Below are 22,327 nucleotides of genomic sequence, written 5' to 3'. Positions count from 1 at the left end.
ACATAGTTATTACAATACTAGTAGCCCTGCGCATGAATCTGTGCACTGGTAGCTCGCCAGTAGCTTGCTGCTGCCCTCCAGTAGCTCTCCACTTGCTGCCCTGCCCTCCTGTAGCTCCCCAAACCCTCTCCCCCCACACTCCCCTCATAGCGTGCTGCCCTGCCCCCTCCTGTAGCTCTCCACCACCCGCTTGTAGCTCGCTGCCCCACCCTCCTGCTGATCTGTGATCCAGTTATTAGACGGTCTGTAGTTATGCTTCATGGCGTAACAACCATTTGCATATTACATCTTTATTATATAGGATTATTGGCTATATTCCCTATGCTGTACTTTGCTGTACTCTACATCCCCATGATTATTCTGTAATTACCAATTTATACTTCTTAATCTCTAGCTTTTCACCCATCCCCTCAACACCCCTCCCATCTGGCAACCTTCAATTTGTTCTCTGTATCTGTGAGTCTGTTTGTTTTGTGTGTTCATTTATTTTGTTCTTTAGATTTCATGTATAAGTGAAATCATATGAAATTTGTCTTTTTCTGTTTGACTTAATTCACTTAGCATAATACACTCTAGGCCCATCCATGTTGTTGCAAATGTAAGACTTCTTTTTTTATGGCTGAGTAATATTCCATCAGATATATGTACAGAGCCTTCTTTATCCACTGTTCTGTTGACGAGCACTTTGCTTGCTTCCATATCTTAGCTATTGTAAATAATGCTGCAACGAACATAAGGATGCATATATCTTCTCAGATTAGTGTTTTGGATTTCTTTGGCTATATACTCGGAAGTTCAATTTCTGAGTCATAAGGTGGTTTTATTTATTTATTTATTTATTTTTATAAAAATATTTTTATTGATTTCAGAGAGGCAGGGAGAGGGAGAGAGAGATAGAAACATCAGTGATGACAGAGAATCATTGATTGACTGCCTCCTGCATGCCACACACAGGGGATCTAGCCTGCAACCCAGGAATCAAACCATGACCTCCTGGTTCATAGGTGGATGCTCAACCACTGAGCCACGCCGGCCAGGTTGTTTTTAATTTTTTGAGGAACCTTCATACTGTTTTCCATTGTGGCTGCACCAATTCGTAATCCCACCAACAGTAGGAGTTTCCTTTTTTCCACATCTTTGCCAACACTTCTTTGTTGATTTATTGATGATAGACATTCTGACAGGTGTGAAGTGATTATGGTTTTAATTTGCATTTCTCTGATGATTAGTGTCATTGAACATCTTTTCATATGTCTGGTTGTCCTCTTTGGAGAAGTGTCTATTCAGGTCCTCTGCCCATAATTTAATTGGATGTTTTTGGTCTTGAGTTGTATGAGTTATTCATAAACTTTAGACATTAACCTTTTACCAGATGTATCAATGGCAAATATCTTCTACCATTAAGTAGGTTGTCTTTTCGTTTTGTCGATGGTTTCCTTTACTGTGCAAAAACTTTTTACTTTGGTGTAGTCACATTAGTTTTTCCTTTTGTTTTCCTTGCCCAAAGAATCATATCAGAAGAAATACTACTAAGAGAAATGTTAGAGAGTTTACTTCTTATACTTTTTTCTAGGAGTTTTATGGTTTTGAGTCTCACATTTAAGTCTTTAATCCATTTTGAATTTATTCTTGTATATGGTATAAAAAGGTGGTCTGGTTTCATTTTTTTGCATGCATCTTTCCAATTTTCTCAGCACCATTTATTGAATAGACTGTCTTTACCCTATTGTATATTCTTGCCTCATATATTGGTTGATCATATAGGCATTGGTTTATTCCTGGGCTCTCTATTCTGTTCCATTGATCTATGTGTCTACTTTTGTGTCAGTACCATGCTGTTTTGATTACTATAGCCTTGTAGTATAGTTTGATATTAGGTAGTGTGATACCTCCAACTTTGTTCTTCCTCAAGATTGCTGTGAGTATTTGAGGTCTTTTGTGGCTCCATATAAATTTTAGGGTTATTTGTCCTAGCTTTTTGAAAAATACCATTGGTATTTTGATAAGGATTGCATTGGATCTATAGATACCTTTAGGTCATATGGACATTTTAATGCTGTTAGTTTTTCCTATCCATGAACGTGATATAGGCTTCCATTTATTTATATCTTATTCAATTTCTTCAATATCTCATGCTTTTCCAAATACAGGTCTTCTACCTCCTTGGTTAAATTTATTCCTAGGAGAATAATATTGATGCAACTATAAACGGGATTGTTTTCTTAATTTCTCTTTCTGATAGTTCAATATTGGTGTAAAAAAATTCCACCTATTTCCTCAAAAAACTAAAAATGGAGCTCCCATTTGACCCAATGATCCCACTTCTAGGAATATATCCCAAGAAACTAGAAACACCAATCAGAAAGGATGTATGCACCCCTATGGTCATAGGAGCACAATTTACCATAGTTAAGATTTGGAAACTGCCTAAGTGCCCATCAGCAGATGAGTGGATTAAAAAACTGTGGTACATCTACACAATGAAATACTATGCCGCTATAAAAAAGAAGGAATCCTTACCATTTGCAACAGTGTGGATGGAACTGGAGAGCATTATACTAAGCCCATGGTCGGCAAACTGCAGCTCGTGAGCCACATGTGGCTCTTTGGCCCCTTGAGTGTGGCTCTTCCACAAAATACCACGGCCTGGGCGAGTCTATTTTGAAGAAGTGGCGTTAGAAGAAGTTTAAGTTTAAAAAATTTGGCTCTCAAAAGAAATTTCAATCATTGTACTGTTGATATTTGGCTCTGTTGACTAATGAGTTTGCCGACCACTGTGCTAAGTGAAATAAGCCAGTCAGAAAAAGATAAATATCACATGATCTCACTCATTTGTGGAATATAAGGGACAACATAAACTGATGAACAAAAACAGATCTAGACACAGAGAAGCATCAATCAGACAGTCAAATTTCAGAGGGGAGGTAGGGGAGGGTGGGGGTAAGGGGGAGAGATCAACCAAAGGACTTGTATGCATGTATAAGCCTAACGAATGGACACAGACACCAGGGGGGATGAGGGCAGGAGTGGGGGTTGGGGGGAGCAAAAGGGGGATAAGGACACATATGTAATACCTTAACCAATAAAGAGAGAGAGAAAAAAAGAGATACAAACTTCCAGTTATCCTATATAATAAAGAGGTAATATGCAAATTGACTATCACGCTCTCATAAGATGGCTGCCTATGACCAGGCCAGCCAGGGGGGTTAGTGAGGGACGACCAAACGACTGAACAAGCAGGCTGTGTGGGGCGACCAGGCCGGCAGGGGGGTTAGTGAGGGATGACCAAACAATTGAACAGCAGGCTATGTGGGGCGACCAGGCCGGCAGGGGGGTTAATGAGGGATGACCAAACAACTGAACTGCAGGTTGAGTGGGGCGAACAGGCCAGCGGGAGGGGCTGTGAGAGGTGACCAGGCCAGCAGGGGGGGCAGTTAGGGGCGACCAGGCCAGCAGAGAGGGGCAGTTGGGGGCAACCAGGCCAACAGGGGGGGCAGTTGGGGACGATTAGGCTTGCAGGGGGGGAGGGCAGTGAGGGGTGCCTAGGCCAGCAGGAGGGAGTAGTTGGGGGTGACCAGGCCAGCAGGGGAGGCAGTAAGGGGTGACCAGGCCAGCGGGGGGGGGGGGCAGTTAGGAGTGATCAGGCCAGCAGGGAGGGGGCAGTTGGGGGCAATCTGGCCAGCAGGGGGGGCAGTTAGGGGCAATCAGGCAGGCAGGCAGGTGAGTGATTAGGAGCCAGTGGTCCAGGATTGTGAGAGGGATGTCCAACTGCTGGTTTAGGCCTGATCCCGGGGTCCTGGGATTGGAGAGGGTGCAGGCTGGGCTGAGGGGCCCCACCCCCATGCATGAATTTCATGCACTGGGCCTCTAGTACTTTAATAAACAAACAAAACACTTTTGTAACCATAAGAAAAATTTTGTCTATTAGTCATGAAATTTTATATTGTTTCAATTGTATAAGGATGAAAATCTTTGACAGCTTTCTTATAAAAAGATGCTTTTCTACAATGTAAAAAAAAATCCGCCTATTTACCTTGGTCAGTGTGGTTCAGTGGTTAGAGCATCTGCCCATGCACTGAAGGGCCATGGGTTCCATTCCTGGTTAAGAGCATGTACCTGGGTTGCAGGTTCCATCCCTGACCCTGGTTAGGGTGCATGCAGGAGGCAATCAGTGCAGGAGGCAAACAGTAAATGTGTCTCTCTCACATAGATGTTTCTCTCTCTCTCTCTCTCTCCCGCCCCCCTCTCTCTCCCTGCCTCCTTTCTATTCTCCCTAAAAAAAATAAAAAATCAATTAAAAAAAATTCTTGGGTTAACAACAAAAAAATTTCAGTGATTTCTAAATATTAATTTTGCCTGCTACTTTACTGAATTTATTTATCAGTTTGAGTAGCTTTTTGGTGGAATCTTTAGGGTTCCCTATATATATAGTATCATGCCATTTGCAAATAAATCAGTTTTACTTCTTCCTTTCCAATTTGGATGCCTTTTATTTTTTCTTGTCTGATTGCTGTAGCTAGCTTTCTAATACTATATTGAATAAAAGTGGTGAGTGGACAATGCTATCTTGTTCCTTAAGGAAAACACTTTTAGCTGTTCCACATTGAGTATATTTAGTAGTATGTTATTTAGTCTCCATGTGTTTGTGTGTTTTTCAGTTTTTTCTTGTAATTGATTTTTAGTTTCATACCATTGTGGTTGAAGAAGATGCTTGGGATGATTTCAATCTTCTTAAATTTATAGAGGCTTTTTTTTTTTGTGTGGCTTAACATGTGGTCTGTCTGGGAAATGTTCCATGTGCACTTGAAAAGAATGTATATTCTAATGCTTTGGGGTGAAATGCTCTGAACATATAAATTAAATTTATCTGGTCTAATGTGTCATTTAAGGCCACTGTTTCCCTGTTGATTTTCTGTCTGAAAAAATCTATCCATTGTTGTCAATAGGAGTTAAAGTCCCCTACTATGACTCTATTACTGTAGATCTCTCCCTTTATTTCCATCACTATTTGCTTTATATACTTAGGTACTCCTATGTTGGGTGCATAACTGTTTACAAGTGTTATATCTTCTTGTTGGATTGATCCCTTTGGCATTATGTAAAGTCCTTCATCTATTATTATAGCCTTTGTTTTAAAGTCTATTTTTGTCTCATGTAAGTATTGCTACACCAGCTTTTTAAATATTTCCATTTGCATGAAATATCTTTTTCCATCCCTTTACGTTCAGTCTGCATGTGTGTTTTGATCTGAAGTGCATCTCTTGTAGACAGCATATATATGGGTCTTATTTTCTAATCCATTCAGCTACCCTGATTGGAGCAGTAAATCCATTCACATTCAAAGTAATTATTTATAGGAATGCTGTTATTGCCATTTTATTATTCATATTTATGTTCCTTTTTATCTTTTTTCTTCTTAAATAAGTTCCTTTAACATTTCTTGTGATACTGATTTGGTGGGGATGAACTCATTTAGCCTTTTGTTGTCTGGGAAGCTCTTTATCACTCCTTCAATTTTAAATGAATAACCTTAGTGGTTAGAGTAGTCTTGATTGCTTTTTATCACTTTAAATATTTCATGCTAATCCTTCTAGCCTGAAAAGTTTCTGTTGAGAAATCAGCTGACAGTCTTTTGGAAGCTCTCTTATAGGTAAATAACTGTTTTTCTCTTGCTGCTTTTAAGATTCTCTCTTTGTCTTTCACTTTTGCAATTTTAATTATGATGTGTCTTGGTGTGGGTCTCTTTGGGTTTATCTTGTTTGGGACCCTGTACTTCCTGGACTTGTATGTCTTTGTTTTTTGCTAGGTTAAGGAAGTTTTCAGTCATTATTTCTTTAAATAGATTTTTAATCCCTTGCTCTCTCTCTTCTCCTTTTGGTGTCCCTATGATGCCAATATTGTTACTCTTGATGTTGTCCCAGAAGTCCCCTGTTTTAATTGCTGGCAAAATGATGGGTGTGAAATGGCATCTTGCAGTCCCTTAGGCTATTGTCAAATTTTAAATTATTTTTTCTTTTTGCTGTTCTGATTGAGTGTTTTCTGCCACCTTGTCTTCCAAATCATTCTCTGCTGCATCTAATCTGCTGTTAAGTCCTTCCAGTGTATTCTTATTTATTTATTTACTTATTCATTTTTATTGTTGAGAGTATTACAGGTGTCTGCCATTTTTCTCCCATTGCTCCTCTCCATCCGGTTCCCACCCCACCCCAGGCCTTCACCACATTATTGTCTGTGTCCATGGGCTATACATATATGTCTTTAAGTTCTTTGCTTAATCTCTTCCCATCTACCCTTCCTTCTGAGTTCTGTCAGTCTGTACCATGCTTCTATGCCTCTGGACTTATTTTGTAGATCAGTTTGTTTTGTTCATTACATTCCACATATAAGTGAGATCATGTGATACTTGATTTGGCTTATTTCGCTTAGCATAATACTCTCCAGGTCCCTCCATGCTGTCTCAAAGGGTAAGAGATCTTTTTTTTTCATATCTGCATAGTATTCCATTCTGTAAATGTACCATAGCTTTTTTTATCCATGCATCAACTGTTTCTAGATCTTAGCTATTGTAAATAGCACTGCTATGAACATAGGGGTGCATATATTCTTTCTGATTGGTGTTTTGAGTTTTTTAGGATATATTCTTCAGTTCAGTTATTTTATTCTTCATTTCTGATTTGTTCTTTCTTATGGTTTATATGTCCTTTTTTATGCTTACTATCTCTTTGTTGATGTTCTTACCAACTTTATCTATTTTTCTTTAAGTTCCTTGAGCATCCTTTTAACCAGTGTTTTGAACTCTGTGTCTGGTAGATTACTTGCTTCCATGTCATTTAGTTCTTTTTTGGACATTTCTCTTGTGTTTTATTTTATTTTTTTTCATATGGGACACGTTTCTTTGTCTCCTCATTTTACCTGTCTCTGTTTGTTTCTATGTATTAGGTAGATCTTCTATGTCTCTAAGTCTTGGCAGGGTGGCCTTATGTAGTAGGTGTCCTCTGGGGCCCAGGGTCATAGTCTCCTTTAGCACCTGAGCCGAGTGCTCCAGGAAGGTCCCTTGTGTAGGTTGTGTGTTCCTTTCTGTTGTAGTTGCGTCTTGATTTCTATTGGCACATCAGTGAGTGGCATCCTCAGGCTTGCTGGCTCTGAGGATTGGCCACAATCATAGTGTACAAGCTGCTGTCATAGGCTGACTCCACAGAGCAGGATGTGCCCCAATGAGACCTCCCTTTGGGTGTGCCCCTTATGAAGCTAATTAGGTGGTTTTCTGTTTTGAAGCTGGCACCTGGGTATGTTGGTTCTGGGGCCCCTTGGGAAGGACTCGGGGGCAGGTCAACTTCAGATGCTGCATGTGACAGGTCCAAAGCTATCTGTTAGTAGCTACAAAGTGATCTGGGGTTGGTAGCTGCCTGTGTTAGGCCTGGATGTGTATGGGAGGGGCCATGCTGTGATCTGAGACTGGCTGCAACCAGTACTGGGCCAGGAACAGGGCAGTAAAAGACCCAAGGCACTCTGAGACCTGCCACTGCCTGCTGGCTCCCCATAAGGCTCTGTTGCTGAAAGAGCCCTGGGCTGGGTAAGGCAGGGTCTCAGGGAGTTCCCAGGGTGGGGCAAGTGGTGTTCATCAATAACTAGATTCAGATTTGGTGTCAGTGCTAGGTGTGAGGCTACTCAGAAAAAATCGAAGGGTACACCAAGGTCAGCTGCCACTGCCTGGGGCCTGTAGACCTTTGTGGTGGGGCGGGGTCTCAGGAGGTAATCAGGGAGGAGGCAGTGGAGTTCACAGGCTAATGCAGATTCAGATTTGGTTGTGTGGAGAGAGGGCTTAACACAGGGACATTAGTGGCCATCCCTCCAGCCCTTGCCCCAAAGCCACACAACTCAATTTTTCTCCCTTTGTCTCTGGCACCCCTTGAGCCACTCTACAAGAACCTAAGGTGAGTGCCTGTAAGTGAGTTTGTGTGCTAGCCCTTTAAGAGGGCACCTGGGTTTCCAGCAGCCTTTTGGCTAGCTCAAAGGACAGAATCCCTGCTGATTTTTTCAGCCAAGTGAGCTCCTCTTCCCAAAACTGGTATGTCAGCTGGGGTGCTTGGCATGGGGCTGAGACCCTCCCCCTCCAGGGGGAACCTCTGCAGCTGGGAAAACCTTCAGGATTCTCAACTGCCACACGTGGGTGTGGGGCCAGCTAGTTTTGCATCTCCTCCCCTCTTTCTGTTCTCCAGGTTGCTTCTTTATATTCTTAGTTATAGGGCGTCTGTTCAGCTAGTCTTCAGATGGTTATCCAGGTTGATTGTTCTGTAATTTAGTAACTTTGATGTGGTCATGGGAGGAGCTGAGTGCAGTGTCCATCTAATCTGCTATCTTGACTGGAATTCCTGATGTTTTAATTGCTGGCAAAATGATGGGTGTGAAATGGCATCTTGCAGTGGGTTTAATTTACGTTTCTCTGATCACTAGTTAGGTGGGACATCTTTTTCCATTTTTTGCTGGCCATTCAGGCTTCTTTTCCTGTGAATTGCCTGTTCATGTCTTTTGCCCATATTTCTATTAACCTATTTGTCTTTTTCTTAATGATTTTAGTTTTATTAAATATGTTTTGGATATTGATGTTTTGTTGGTTAAATAAGTTAAGTTTTCCCCATTCCATGAATAGTTTTAAACTTTCTTTATGGTGAAATTTTAATACAAAAGCCTTTAAAGTGACAACATAGTAAAATTTATCAATATTTTCCATTATCCTTGTGCTTTCTGTTACTTGTTTAAAAATTTCTTTTTCTACTCTGATATGAAGTATTCCCCTAATATGCTTTCTTCTAAAAATTAAAGAAAATTCTGTTTGAAAGATCTACTTAGATTTCTGTCTTTTCTCACTTAGGTCTTTACTTCACCTGGATTTTTTTTGGGAAAAGGGAGGTATGTGTTTGGTTTGAGGTAGAAATCTGATTTTTACCATGTAAATAGCCAATTATCTCAGGATAATTTACTCAATAATCTATCTCTTCTCACTGAGTTGTGGTGTCAGTACTGTCAGATGCTAAGTTTCCATATATTTGTATGTGTTGTTTTTAGGTTCTTTATTTGTTCACAATGGCTTCTTTATCTATTCCACACAAGTTATGATTACTTGAGAATATATTTTGATATTGGTATGACATGATCCCTTCTTCTTCTAGGTAGATTAGACACAACTTTGACTTAGAGGTTGTACATGGTGATATGCTGCTATATTTTTATTAGGCAGAGACCTCTAATTTCTGTCCCTGCTATATCCCTAAATATAACTCTAGTGTGAACCATACTGATCTATTGACAGTTCATGATAAGCCTCAGCAACTTTGCACATGTTACTTTCTTGACCTGGCCACTTGATTAGCTCTGGAAAGCACCTTCTGATGCTCTTTTTTTTTTTTTAATGTTTTTATTGATTTCAGAGAGAGGAAGGGAGAAGGAGAGATAGAACTATCCATGATGAGAGACAATCATCATTTGGTTGTCTCCTGCACGTTGCCTACTGGGGATCGAGCCTGCAACTGGGCATGTGCCCTGACCTGGAATCAAACCATGAACTCCTGGTTCGTGGGTCAACACTCAACCACTCAACCACAACGACTGGGTACCTTCTGATGCTCCTCAGCCTCTTCTCTGTTGCTCTCATAACACCTTGTACATGCCTCTGCTCTGGCACTTACCATTCCGTAGTAAACGTACTGACTTTCTTACTTGCCCACTTCACTGTGGGCTCTTGGAGAGCAATAACTGCCTTATTCATTACTGAGTCCTTAGTATCTAGAGCTATGTCAACAGACAGCAGATTCAGTAACTAAGCCAATGTCCACAGTCTATTTCAGACAGAACTTATTCTGTCCAAACTCTTTGTTGTTCCAGTCTTACTGCTTTAATCTTAAAGTATTCTGAAAATGTTTTGCTGTCACAGAAATTTAGTTTAAGTAATAGTTTGATGAGCTTTGGGGGGTTCAGGCAGGATTGACTAAAAACATCGCAGGTTAATATTGCCTTCTGTTCTCTTAAATATTTTCAGAGGAGAGTTCGTTATTTAGTTCACCATTTTAATCACTTTTTCAGAAACCCTGTTTTCTCTGCACAGTCGTTTGTGAGATGGTTCATTCTGTGTCAGTGTAAACCCAGGCTAGATAGGCCTTTATCCGCTTTGCAAACATATCTTGACTCCTCACAGTGCCAACTCTGAAGGAAGATGCCAACAGCATACCTTGCTCACACAATATGTCCTTTAAACATAGTTAGGGCCTCATTGGAGAATCTGTGCAGTGTGAAGTAGAAAGGTGATTGTTGAAGGAACTGCTGGTCCTTTGGGCAGGTGGCTGGAGAAGTAATGAAGACAAGGGATTCATACATTCTTGTACATGCCCTGACCAGGGATTGAACCCGCAACCTCATTCCATTGTTCCAAGTCTGGATGCATACCTTTTACATGTTTCTTAAAAGAGCTTTGCTGTCTCTATACCCCTAAGAATCAAATTATACTCAAAGCAGCCACTGTCACATAGAATTTATCTCCAATTAGAGCTCTTGTGTGGTGCGTTTTTTGGTATCGGTCCTTTCACATTACATTCTTCTTTTATGCCCAGTCTGTTATGCTATACTTATGTTAGCTGGTCCATTCTGTTTTCACCTGTCTCTTCAAAGTAAATATTATTCAAATTACCTTCCTTTTTCAACTCTTTGCACCCCATTAGTCCCTCTTAATAGTTACCAGTTGCTTCTTTACTCAGTTTTAATGTGGAGGTTCTCCTACCTTTATTACTTCTTGCATATTTTCTCTTATTTCCTCTTTAACTCTCTGCCATTCTCTGTATTTTTTAAAAAATATTTATTTATTTATTTTGAGAGAGAGAGAGAGAGAGAGAGATTTGTTGTTCCACTTATTTATGCATTTATTGGTTGATTCTTGTATGTGCCCTGACCAGGGACTGAACCCGCAACCTTAGAGTATTGGGACAATTCTCTAACCAACTGAGCTACCCGGCCTGGGTCCATTCTCTGTATTTTAATCCTGTGATTTAGCCATAATCGTTTCTATTGTCCCATTTGTTAATTCACTTTATTCCATTTTTAGACTCATTAAATCTGGTGCCCAATTGACATGATGATAAGAAATAAGTTAGAACACACAAGGTTGGGCTTGAAGAAGCTGCATGCATTTAAACTCACGAGTTAATTACTTTAGATATTAGGTTATTCAGATTTTAGTATTTTGTTTGTTTGTTTGTTTTGTTAATCTTCACCCAAGGATATTTTTTCCATTGATTTTTTCAGAGAAAGTGGAAGGAAGGGAGGAAGAGAGGGAGAGAGAGACAAACATTGATGTGAGACACATTGATTAGTTGCCTCCTGCACATGTCCCGACCGGCTGGGACCAAACCTGCAATCCAGGTACATGCCCTTGACCGGCAATTGAGCCCGTGACCCTTCAGAGTGTGGGCCGACGCTCTAACCACTGAGTGCACTGGTCAGGGTAGATTTTAGTTTTCTTGTTCACTGCTGTATTCACCAAGCCTGGCACAGCACCAGACACAAAGTCTGTCTTATTAATGTTTGTTGAATGAGTAGAAGAGTGTTGGGCTAATATGGAATGCATTCTGGATCTTTTAAAACTGAAAAGTAATTAGATTTGGGTTCAAAACGATTTTTAACCTTATATATGGCATGTCCACCCTTTAAAAAATGCTCTAAATATTTTTTAAAAATTAGTAAGTTTAAAAATTAAACTGTAGTCTTTAGGAAGCTCAATCTTTAAGGGGTGAAACGAGAAGATATTCATTGTTTTAAATACATGAGGTCATTTAAAGCTAGTACCTATCTGTCCTTTAGTGAGTGATGTGAGGCAATGCTGAGCTGCACAGCCTCAGTGTGCAGCGCGCAGCCCCACAGTCACGCTTCTGGCACGAGCCTTGGTCACTTACCCACTAATTATGATTTGGAGCCATTTATTCCTCCTCTCTGTCTCCACTCCCTCATCCTTTGGTCTGTAAATCAGGCATAACCATTTAGCAAACTCCACAGAATTGTTTTGAGGAGCAAACAAATGAGTATTAATAAAGTGCTCGGAATGGAACCAGGTACCTGACAAGCGCTTGCTAAGTTAAAACAGACTGTGAAATGCATCTAATAATATTATAATTAATAATAATATAATAATAATTTCACCTCAGATGACACTTGTGAAAGTAAATGAGATCTTTGTAAAACTCCTAACACAGTGCCATGGTATCTGGTGAATGCTCGATCTTTATTATTTATTCAATGGAGAAGATGTATTAAGATATTATAGTTAACTACAAAGGTTCTAAAAATAAGCACACATAGCTCGGCCGGCGCGGCTCAGTGGTTGAGCATTGACCTGTGAACCAGGTCACGGTTTGATTCCTGGTCAGGGCACATGCCAGGGTTGCGGGCTCGATTGCCAGTGGAGGGGTGCAGGAGGCAGCCAATTGATGATTCTCTCTCATCATTGATGTTTCTATCTCTCTCTCCCTCTCCCTTCCTCTCTGAAATCAATAAAAAATATATATTTAAAAATAAGCACACATAAGACAAGAGGACAACTGAGTGATGTGCTCTGTGACAGGAACTGAAACTAAACCCAGACAGCAGAGAAGAGGAGTGGGAAAGAAGGGTCCCTAGTGAAGGCAGCCTTTGGCCCGAGGCGGAGTGGGGAGAGGAGAGGGAGGGACTGACTGCGTGGGGGCGGGAGTGAGTGGGAGAGGCCCAGAGAGCCTGCACTGGGGCTGGAGCTGCCAGGCTGGCAGCTGGGCGCACTCCGCGGAGCTCCAGGCAGGTTTCCAGGGTGCCTGGGCTCTTCCCTCTGGGTTGCCCTGGTGGACTCGCCTCGTGTCCCCTGTGCGCATGCTTTCCTGGGCCTGTGTGCTGAGGGTCTCTTTTGCTTCTGCTTGATGCCATTTGGCCCAAGACTTTACTACTCAGCTTTCATAACACTTTCTTAGAATTGCATTTCTTCTATAGGATGGCTGTGCCCCACTGCAAGGTTTTCCTGAAAGGAAATGTGGCTCTAGAGCGTGAGCTCTCATGTGTGCCCTGCTTCCTCTCTCCTATTTTCTTTGGAATGCAGTTTAAGTTGTCATTTAACAAATAACGTGATAATGGGCCCGATTCTATCAGTGATCTAAGGTCACTAAAATACTGTCAGTATATACATTCTTCTTGAGTTGCCAGGCTTAATACAAAAGATGCCTCCCAAGTCTCTAAAGAATGTAGTTTATTTTCAGAGCTTTTAAACTCAGTCTAGCTTTCCAAAGATTTAGTATATTATGGACTAGTTTTCAGTCTTTTTCAGGCTGTGATCTCAATGTTTTTCCATTTCAGCTTTGGAACAACCAGTGAGTCAAGGATTATCACTTTGGTTACCTGTAATCTTCACTCAGAGGTTTGTAAAAAGAAAAAAACGTAAGAGAATTGGTATATCTGAAGGTATCTACATGCATGAACGTAAGTGTGATGAGTGTATTGCATTGGCTGTTGAATTCACTGCCTCAGATAGGAAACTTACATATAAAACTTTTTAAATACTATCTGCACATAAGAGATTATCTTCAGAAAATTAAGACATTCCTTTCCAAAGAGCTGTAGTAGTTTTAAAGGGTAAAAAAAAGGGAAGGGAGATAAAATAGACAACTTAGTATAGTTGAACTCAATAAATCTTAGTAGTAGCATATTAGAATAATATTTAGAAAAGATTTTATATAAGACTTTCTATAAGACTCTACATATTTTTCTTTTGGACCTCAGAAGATCAAAGAAAGCTGGGAGGAAGTTACCTTTATTGGATTTAGAGTTGTTTAACATTTGACAACTAATTGAATAATTTCTATATAAATGATGTGGGTCAGAGGTAGCATTTACTAAGTCATGACAGTGTGCCAGCTGAGTCATATTAATTCATTTAAACCTCACCACATGCCTGTGTGGTCAGTATTATCCCAATTTTATAAATAAGAAAATAGAGGCTCAGAGATTAAAGGGTGAGTTGCCCAAATCCTCTGACCCATGAGGGCAATGTTAGGACTCAAACCTCCCTAACACCTCATAACCTTTTTCTATTTGTAGTAATTGCCTTAGGACATTATCTTGCCTTGTTTATCTTCTAGTCCCAGAATGCTCTTGAGCTTTCAAAATTGGTCAACTCTAATTCTTTAACCTACATCCAAAGTATGAAAATGGAACTTAAGTCAAATTTACTTCCTTCAAAGAATCACCCAGCATCTTACATTAACATTTCATGAAGAGCATTTTGTGACTGAGAAAGTTGGGGAATACAGAACTTGAAACCATAGTTTACCTGGTTTCTTTAGTACAGGACTTCTTTGGGTGCTTAACATACTGGTGTGAACACTGAATCTCTAAGAGGAAGACATTATTTATAGGTATGGTTTCACAAGCTATTTATTTATTCATCTTTTTATTTTGATAGAATATCTCAAGGGATTAGTTTTCTATGAAACTACACATCTTACAAATGAGGTTAAAGATATTCCAAAGCTCCCTTTAGCTTTAAGAATTCTATGATATGGCCTCTTTCCCCCCCACCAAGTTTAGGCATTTGTGCTATCAGGTGAACTTGCTAAGGTTTTCTGTAAACCATTCATTCATTCATGAAACATTTATTGATTACCAAGCACTATGCCAGGTTTTGAGGGTAAAAAGACAAACAAGATGCAAATAAGACAAAGCTACACTATCTGCCTTCAGGATGAGGACATGATATGATGATGCACAGATAGTAAGGGAGTATACCCAGAAAAGACGTCACAATATAGTAAGAGGGCAATAGGAATATGCAAAGATAGTAAAGACATATGAACTGATGATTATACAACTCAGGAAGAGAGAATCGAAACATTCATAAATAATAGACTCATGGAGGACCTGTCTCCTCTTTGCGGAGACAAGTAAGGCTTTCTGGAGGGTGAACACCCAATCTGGGACTTAGGAATGCATAGGTATCAGGTGAAGGGAAGATAGGAAGATAGGGGCCACAGGAACAGAAAAAGCATAGTGGGTTGAAGTGGCATAACGTGTGTGCACACAGTGTGCCGTGGTCTCCGGGAGTTCTCAGTGGTCTCCGAGAGTTTGGCACTTGCTGAAATATAAAGTTTAAGGTGAGTATAGAGTTGTAGGGGTAGTCAGGGTCAGTCGTTGAGGGCCTTTGCTGTCAGATGCTTGAACTTGGTCCTGTGATGAAGAGCCAATGGAACACTTGAAAAGGGAAGTGACATGTTCCCAGTTGCATTTTATACAGCTGTGTGAAAAATAGATACAAAGAGAGAAAGGAGAGGTAAGGGGACCAGTTAGGACAGTGCTGAAGATGTTGAGAGGATAGATAATGGGCCCGAACCAAGAGAATAATAATAGGAAAGCAGAGGAAAGAATGGATTTGAGAAATATTTAGTACTTAGGAGGTTTAACCTGCTCAACCTGGTGACTGATTAGAGGAGTAGGGTGAAAGAAAGGTCATTATACCACAATCCTTTCTGTGCATTAAATTCAAATGGAGACTTTGAATAGAAGACTCACATTTAAGGACCACTTCATATTGCCAGTTCTTTGATTTTAGGTTGTTGGAGTATTGCAAGTAAATGGCAACTTTATTTTTAATATAAATGTTATTATTAATCAGAATTATAAATAAGTTTATTTTAAATTTATTTAACCATAGAATTATGAAGCAAGCAATAGATGGTGTTTATACTTACTGATTTAAGTCTAGTTGCTTTAAAATATATTTTTTGTTGAAGGAAAATGAACAAATGACCATTAGTTTAGATTTTATTTACCAGTATTATAAAATATCATTTAAAATATTCTTCTTTTTACCAAATCATTAAAATTGATATAAGTGAATTTAAAAGATTATAAATCTGGGAGAAAACCAAGATGGCGGCATAGGTAAGCACCTAAACTGCTGCCTTGCACAACAATTTCAAAACTACAACTAAAAGACAGAACGGACATCAACCAGAACCACAGGAAAGCTGGCTGAGTGGAAGTTCTACAACTAGAAGGAAAGAGAAAAGCTCATGGAGAATCAGAGGAGCTGCAAATGGCTGAGGTATGGAGACACGTGCGCAGAGAGGAAGGGCGGCTGAGTGCCTGGCTGGCTTTCTCTGGCGGGAGGGAGAAGGAAGCTCCTGACTACAGTGACCCCATTTCCGACTGCACTGAACCCCAGTTCCGGGTGAGCCCCAGGGGATCCAGGCTCTTATAGGGGGAATCTGGACTGTCAGGTGGAAACTCAGGGGAGCCGTGAAAGGCAGAGGTCTGGAGGTGCGCGCACAAGTGCGCGCAGAGAGGACTGACTGCTGAGTGTGCCGCTGGCTTTCTCTAGCTGGAGGGAACAGGAAGCTCCCGACTGCACTGAACTCCAGTTCTGGGCGAGAATCTGGGAATCCAGACTCATGGGAGAGAAACTGGACTGTCTGGCAGTGGGCGAAACTCGAGGGCGGCTTTCTCTCAGAGGTGCTTGCAGCGATTACTGAGGGACACTGAGACCCAGGGGCCTTATAGGGCAGGGCTGACGGGAAGCCAAGACAGTCTGCTCAGCCCTGAGACTCCGCCCCATCCAAGCTGAGCACAGAGGCTTTTGCAATTTTGCAAGTCTTGTCTCATAAGGCTGTGTACAGCACAGTTCTCCCGGTATAGACATAGCTGATCCTCACAGCCAACTGGCCTGTCAGTGATACCAACAACAATCAAGACTTAACTACAACAAGGCTGTACACACAGTCCACAAAGGGGTGCACCAAGAGTGTCCACCTCAGGTAATTGGGGAGGCCGACCCACTGGGCCCTATAGGACACCTAGCACACAAAGCTACCTTACCAACTCAGGGAAGCAGCGGAAATGCGGAGACAAAGAAACAGATCCCAAACGAAAGAAATGGAGGAAAACAAACAACTGGACATAGAGTTTAAAACCACAGTTATAAGGTTTTTCAAGAATTTCCTAGAAAAGGCCGATAAATTTAGCGAGACCCTCAAGGATATGAAAAAGGACCAACTAGAAATTAAACATACACTGACTGAAATAAAAAATATTATACAGAGACCCAACAGCAGACTAGAGGATCGCAAGAATCAAGTCAAAGATTTGAATTACAAAGAAGCAAAAAACACTCAACCAGAAAAGCAAAAAGAAAAAAGAATCCAAAAATTTGAAGATAGTGTAAGAAGCCTCTGGGACAACTTCAAGCATATCAACATCAGAATTATGGGGGTGCCAGAAGAAGAGAGAGAGAGCAAGATACTGAAAACCTATTTGAAGAAATAATGACTGAAAACTTCTCCCACCTGGTGAAAGAAATAGACTTACAAGTCCAGGAAACGCAGAGAACCCCAAACAAAAGGAATCCAAAGAGGACCACACCAAGACACATCATAATTAAAATGCCAAGGCAAAAGACAAAGAGAGAATATTAAAAGCAGCAAGAGAAAAACAGTTAGTTACCTACAAGGGAGCACCCATACGATTGTCAGCTGAATTCTCAACAGAAACTATGCAGGCCAGATGGGAGTGGCAAGAAATATTCAAAGTGATGAATAGCAAGAACCTACAACCAAGAGTATTCTACCCAGCAAAGCTATCATTCAGAATTGAAGGTCAGATAAAGAGCTTCACAGATAAGAAAAAGCTAAAGGAGTTCATCACCGCCAAACTAGTATTATATGAAATGCTGAAAGGTATTCTCTAAGAAGAGGAAGAAGAAGAAAAAGGTAAAGATAAAAATTATGAACAACAAATACATATCTATCAACAAGTGAATCTAAAAATCAAGTGAATTAAAAATCTGAGGATCAGAATAAACTGGTGAATATAATAGAATCAGGGGCATAGAAAGGGAGTGGACTGATAATTCTCAGGGGGAAAGGGGTGTGGGGGTGTGGGAAGAGACTGGACAAAAATCATACACCTATGGATGAGGACAGTGCGGGGGAGGTAAGGGCAGAGGGTGGGGTGGGAACCGGGTGGAGGGAAGGTATGGGGGGGAAAAGGAGAAACAGTTGTAATAATCTGAACAATAAAGATTTATTAAATTAAAAAAAATATTATAAATCCACTCTGAACTTCATCTATGCCAAGTGTTCAAAGCTCTGCTATTCCTCAAGCTAAGGAACTAATCCTCACAACACTTTCCTGCCGTCCAGGTGAATTGAAAGCTTTCCTGAGTGGCTCTTAGCATTTCTTTCTGAATGCACTGTTTGAAGCAGATGCCATCAGGTTAGAAATGTGGTCTGCCTAGGACCCGGCTCAAATAGTCCTCATTGGAAGTTGATGTAAGTATGAACCGGAGCCCAGTTTCTTGCAGCTCTATCAGCAGGTGGTTCTAGCTGTACTGGGTGGGGGTGGGGTGGGATGGGGGGCAACGTTAAGGGAAGAAGGGGACAACAAGGAAGAGTCAACACAAGGAAAGTATCTCTTACCAGGTCCTTGTTGTATTTTGTGGTTGTTTTTAAACCAGGTGATCTGAGGCTCAGGGATGCCGTTAGCCTGACAGTCTAGAGTAGTAGAGCTGCTGACAGCCACTGTGTGATCACTGAGGTTTCGCAGGAGGTATGGTGCTTCCTGATCTAGTGAATAAAGAAAGAGAATTATTACTCATCAGTTTTATTTTTTTATTGTATATGCAGCTCAACATTGGAAATATATAAATAGCAAAACTTGACTATAAGGTTTCATTCATATTTGTTCCCTAAACTTCTCTTCTATGATTAACCTACTGCTTCCTCTTTATTAAGGTGGTACACTACATTGGAATTCATTAGAACACAGAGTAAAATCATGAACTAAATTCTTATTTTTAGGTTTTACTATCAAGGATTTTTTATCTGACCAACTTGTTTTCTTTACTTTTGTTTTTATTTTGAGAGAAAGCATTTCTAAAACCTAAGGATTTTTGCATAACATTTTGGGAACTAGAAAGAAAAAACATGATTTTGGATATAGGTTTGAATTGACATTTTACGTAGATGTATAGCATGGTGGTGATGAGTTACTATAAGTTTGTATGTGCTTGTATCGCTGTGTTCGTGAGGGCATGTTCGTGTTAATCAGCTGTCAGTAACCTGAGTTGCAAGGCAGCAGACCAAACAGGAGAATTTCTTGAACTTTGAAAGCTTTATTGATTATTTCTTTCCTCCGTTCCCTTCCCAAATGCAAGCCACCAAAGGATCCATTCAAGAGGCAGAGGTACAGACTTGTGGTTTTTGCACTATATAATAGTACAATAATGTATTTTATATTATTTTCTCTTAAAACATACAAATATGATACAATACAATTTATTTTAATAAAATGCCAACCAATATAGTACAACAAAATGAACTTAATACATCAGGATGCAATACATTACAACATTAAAATCCGACGTAGGAACAGCAGTACCCCCAAGGCCCCAATGAGTACAGTGTCTATTTAGTAAAGTAGTCAGTCCTGCTGATGTGTATACATTCTATTTAGGTGGGTGCTCAAGCTTTTAAGGTAAAAGAATGAAGACAACTCCTAATGTGTTTCCCAAACCCTCCCAAGTCATCCATTTGCCCCCTCGTAGCAAATTCTGGAACAGAAATCAAAAGAGTTTTGGCATAACTTACACATTCTGCATCCCTGGTTTCAATTATGAGCTTTCTCTGACCATTTCTGATTTTCTCATCTTATTGTACTAAAACTGTGAAAGCAGCTTAGGAGTGATTACAAGCTACAAGAGATGACACATTGCCATGGCTTTGGTTCCATGTCCCTGCAGGGTTCTGCCAAGTCCCCAAACCTTTCTCTTATTCCTGCAGGGAAACTCTCAGGATTAGCATTCATTGAAGCAATTTAGAGATCTCAGGTTAAAAAGTGTATTATCATGCAACTTTTAAACATGTTGATATAGTATAACATGGTAGGGTAACTATGTTAGAAGAAACAGATTTCTCATTAAATTTTGATTTCCATAGCTTATCATTAGTCTTTTCTCATTTTATACAAAATGAAATCTGAAGCCAAATAAGAATGCTGAAGGAAATGCTCTGACCTTTAAACGCTTCGAACATTGTGTGGAATGAACTATAGCAATGATCCGTTTGCCTGTTTTTGTGTGTCTTTCCTCATCTATCTCTCCCCCAAGCAGAGCCATTTGAATATTTCTGGGTCTGAATTCTGTGCAGTCTGTCAAATTGCTTTTACTGGTGGAAAATGCAGCCATCTATCAAAATCTTTAATTTTGGTAACATGCTTAATCATTACAATTTTTACAGTTTTACATGGGAAAGACCCTGGACATACGGAAGAGAATAAAGAATAGTATCATTTACTATTTAGTGTCTTTTACAGTGGCAAGCCAACTTTGACATATCTCATTAAAACTCAGACCCAGTTCACCGAGTTATGCTTTTAATAGGTTCTCTGAACACATTTGCTATTTCCCGTGCACTGAAAATGCTAAAATAATCTATCATTGCCCACTGGCCTTATTATAAAAAGAAAGCCTGAATATAGGGCCTCCAGCACCCAGATAATTTTCATAGCTAAAAACGGCAACATCATCAGCACGGGTGGAACTGTGCTTTCCTGGCAGGTGTATTGGAAAGCAACGCTTATGGAGACAAGAACATTTGCTTTTAACAAAAATGTCATGAAGAACTCCTAAGGGTTCTATCTGTCCAGCACAACCTTCAGACAAGAGGACCGGCAGAAAGGCTGCAGAATAAACATAGGACTTTCAATTAAGTACAAGTTTACAGAAACGTGCCTGAGATATACAGCATTATGATATTTTTCTTTGTACCCATTTCTGAAAAAACATTCTCTTATGAGAAAATTCTCCTTTTTGGCTAGTTTCTAAATCACCCATCAATCAAGGAATCATTTTTATCTACCGTAATTCCCACTTTATGCTTTATAGTAATCTCTTTTGACATTTTAAATAAGAAAAGTACATCAAACCCATATTTTTAAACCTAAGTTATTTGATGGCTATAGGTAGCTGCTTTCCAAAAGTTAACTGGAGCTGATCCCTTCAAACTGAGAAAATCAGAAATAACACAATATTTCTGCTGGTTATCAATAGCCAAAGAGTGCTCCCACCAGGCTCTTCTCTTACGTTTCGGGGTTACTGTCCCAGAGATCCGCCAGCCCGATGAATACAGTGTCTGTTCTCCATTGGAATGGGGACGGAGGAACCAGCCTCATGCCCTCCACTCCATCGCGCTCATTCTCCACATGGCTCTTTCTTTCCCCTTTTCCTGTTATCCTCCCCTTACTCCGCACTCAAAAGAGTAACTAATTTAAAAAAAAATTTTTTTTTTCTTTTTGAAACTCTCTGGAAGGATTAATCACACAGTGAACAATTACAGCATCCTTAAAATCATCTCATGGAAGTGCTTAAAATCATCTGTGAACACAAAGACCCTTCCCCTCTCCATGAAAATTGCAATTGCGATTTTACAGGAAAGGAAATGATAAATTCTGCATGTCCAATTTATCATGCTTTCAAAAGCACTCCCCCAACCATTCCATCTGCTTTTTGAGCTTTCCTAGAAATGGAGGCTCCCAAGCTCTGGGGTCCTAACGCATTGTTTCCTGAAGAAACACACTGACTTATAATGAACAAAGACGCCAGGCACAAGAGCCATAGGTAAAAGATACAATTGATTATTCTTTCCTTTGGGCTGACAACTTCCAGGTTACTAATTGTTTTCAGAGCATTCGGGGCTCCATAAAACTGGCATTCTGGGGAAATGGTATTGTTTACTCGTTCACACTTTGACAAAAGCAATTCCCACGTGAAAGACAAGTTTAGCCGTGGGACAGAGCCTGTTACCTAAAGTAGGAAACAGTCCAGAGAGTTCCCAAGCCTGAAACATTGTCATATTGTCAGGTCTTGTTGACTGCCCAACCACTGTGTTCTCAGCCTTGGCTATTTTGGTCAGTATGATTTGTTTTCCAATAGTTCATGCAAGTCACATATAATGATCAATCATAAATGAAAACAACAGAGCAGTACATATTAAACTGGAGGGGAAAAAAGTCACTTTCCCCTCAAATGCAAGCTTGAAACAAGAAATATAATTTGTCTTGATTTAAAAATAATGTGTATTTTTTCAATGATTCTGAACTCTGCTTCTGTAGTTTTGCTATTTCTTAATCCCCATAAAAATCCTATTAACATAGGTATATGGGGAAGTAGACTTTTTTTAGTGGGCACATTTTTAGATTTACATTTAGAAGAATGCCTTAAACTTAAACTTCTGGTCACAATGGCCTTTATTTGTTTAATAATTGATTGTGGAACACA

The 22,327-nt window shown here is 40.1% G+C and overlaps 1 protein-coding gene across 1 annotated transcript in view; it reads right to left on the bottom strand.

Moving 5' to 3' along the window:
• The window catches only part of FLT1 (fms related receptor tyrosine kinase 1), a 218,462-nt gene that overhangs the window by 86,614 nt on the left and 109,521 nt on the right, over positions 1-22,327 (bottom strand). Inside the window, exon 14 of the mRNA XM_054719726.1 lies at positions 18,471-18,617. Coding sequence (XP_054575701.1) covers positions 18,471-18,617 — 147 coding nt within the window. The remainder of the gene's footprint in view (positions 1-18,470; positions 18,618-22,327) is intronic.

The sequence above is a fragment of the Eptesicus fuscus genome, chromosome 7 (genome assembly GCF_027574615.1).
Source record: "Eptesicus fuscus isolate TK198812 chromosome 7, DD_ASM_mEF_20220401, whole genome shotgun sequence".
Lineage (NCBI taxonomy): Eukaryota > Metazoa > Chordata > Mammalia > Chiroptera > Vespertilionidae > Eptesicus > Eptesicus fuscus.
Note: the sequence above shows the minus strand (reverse complement) of the source record. Positions and strands in the feature narration are given on the sequence as shown.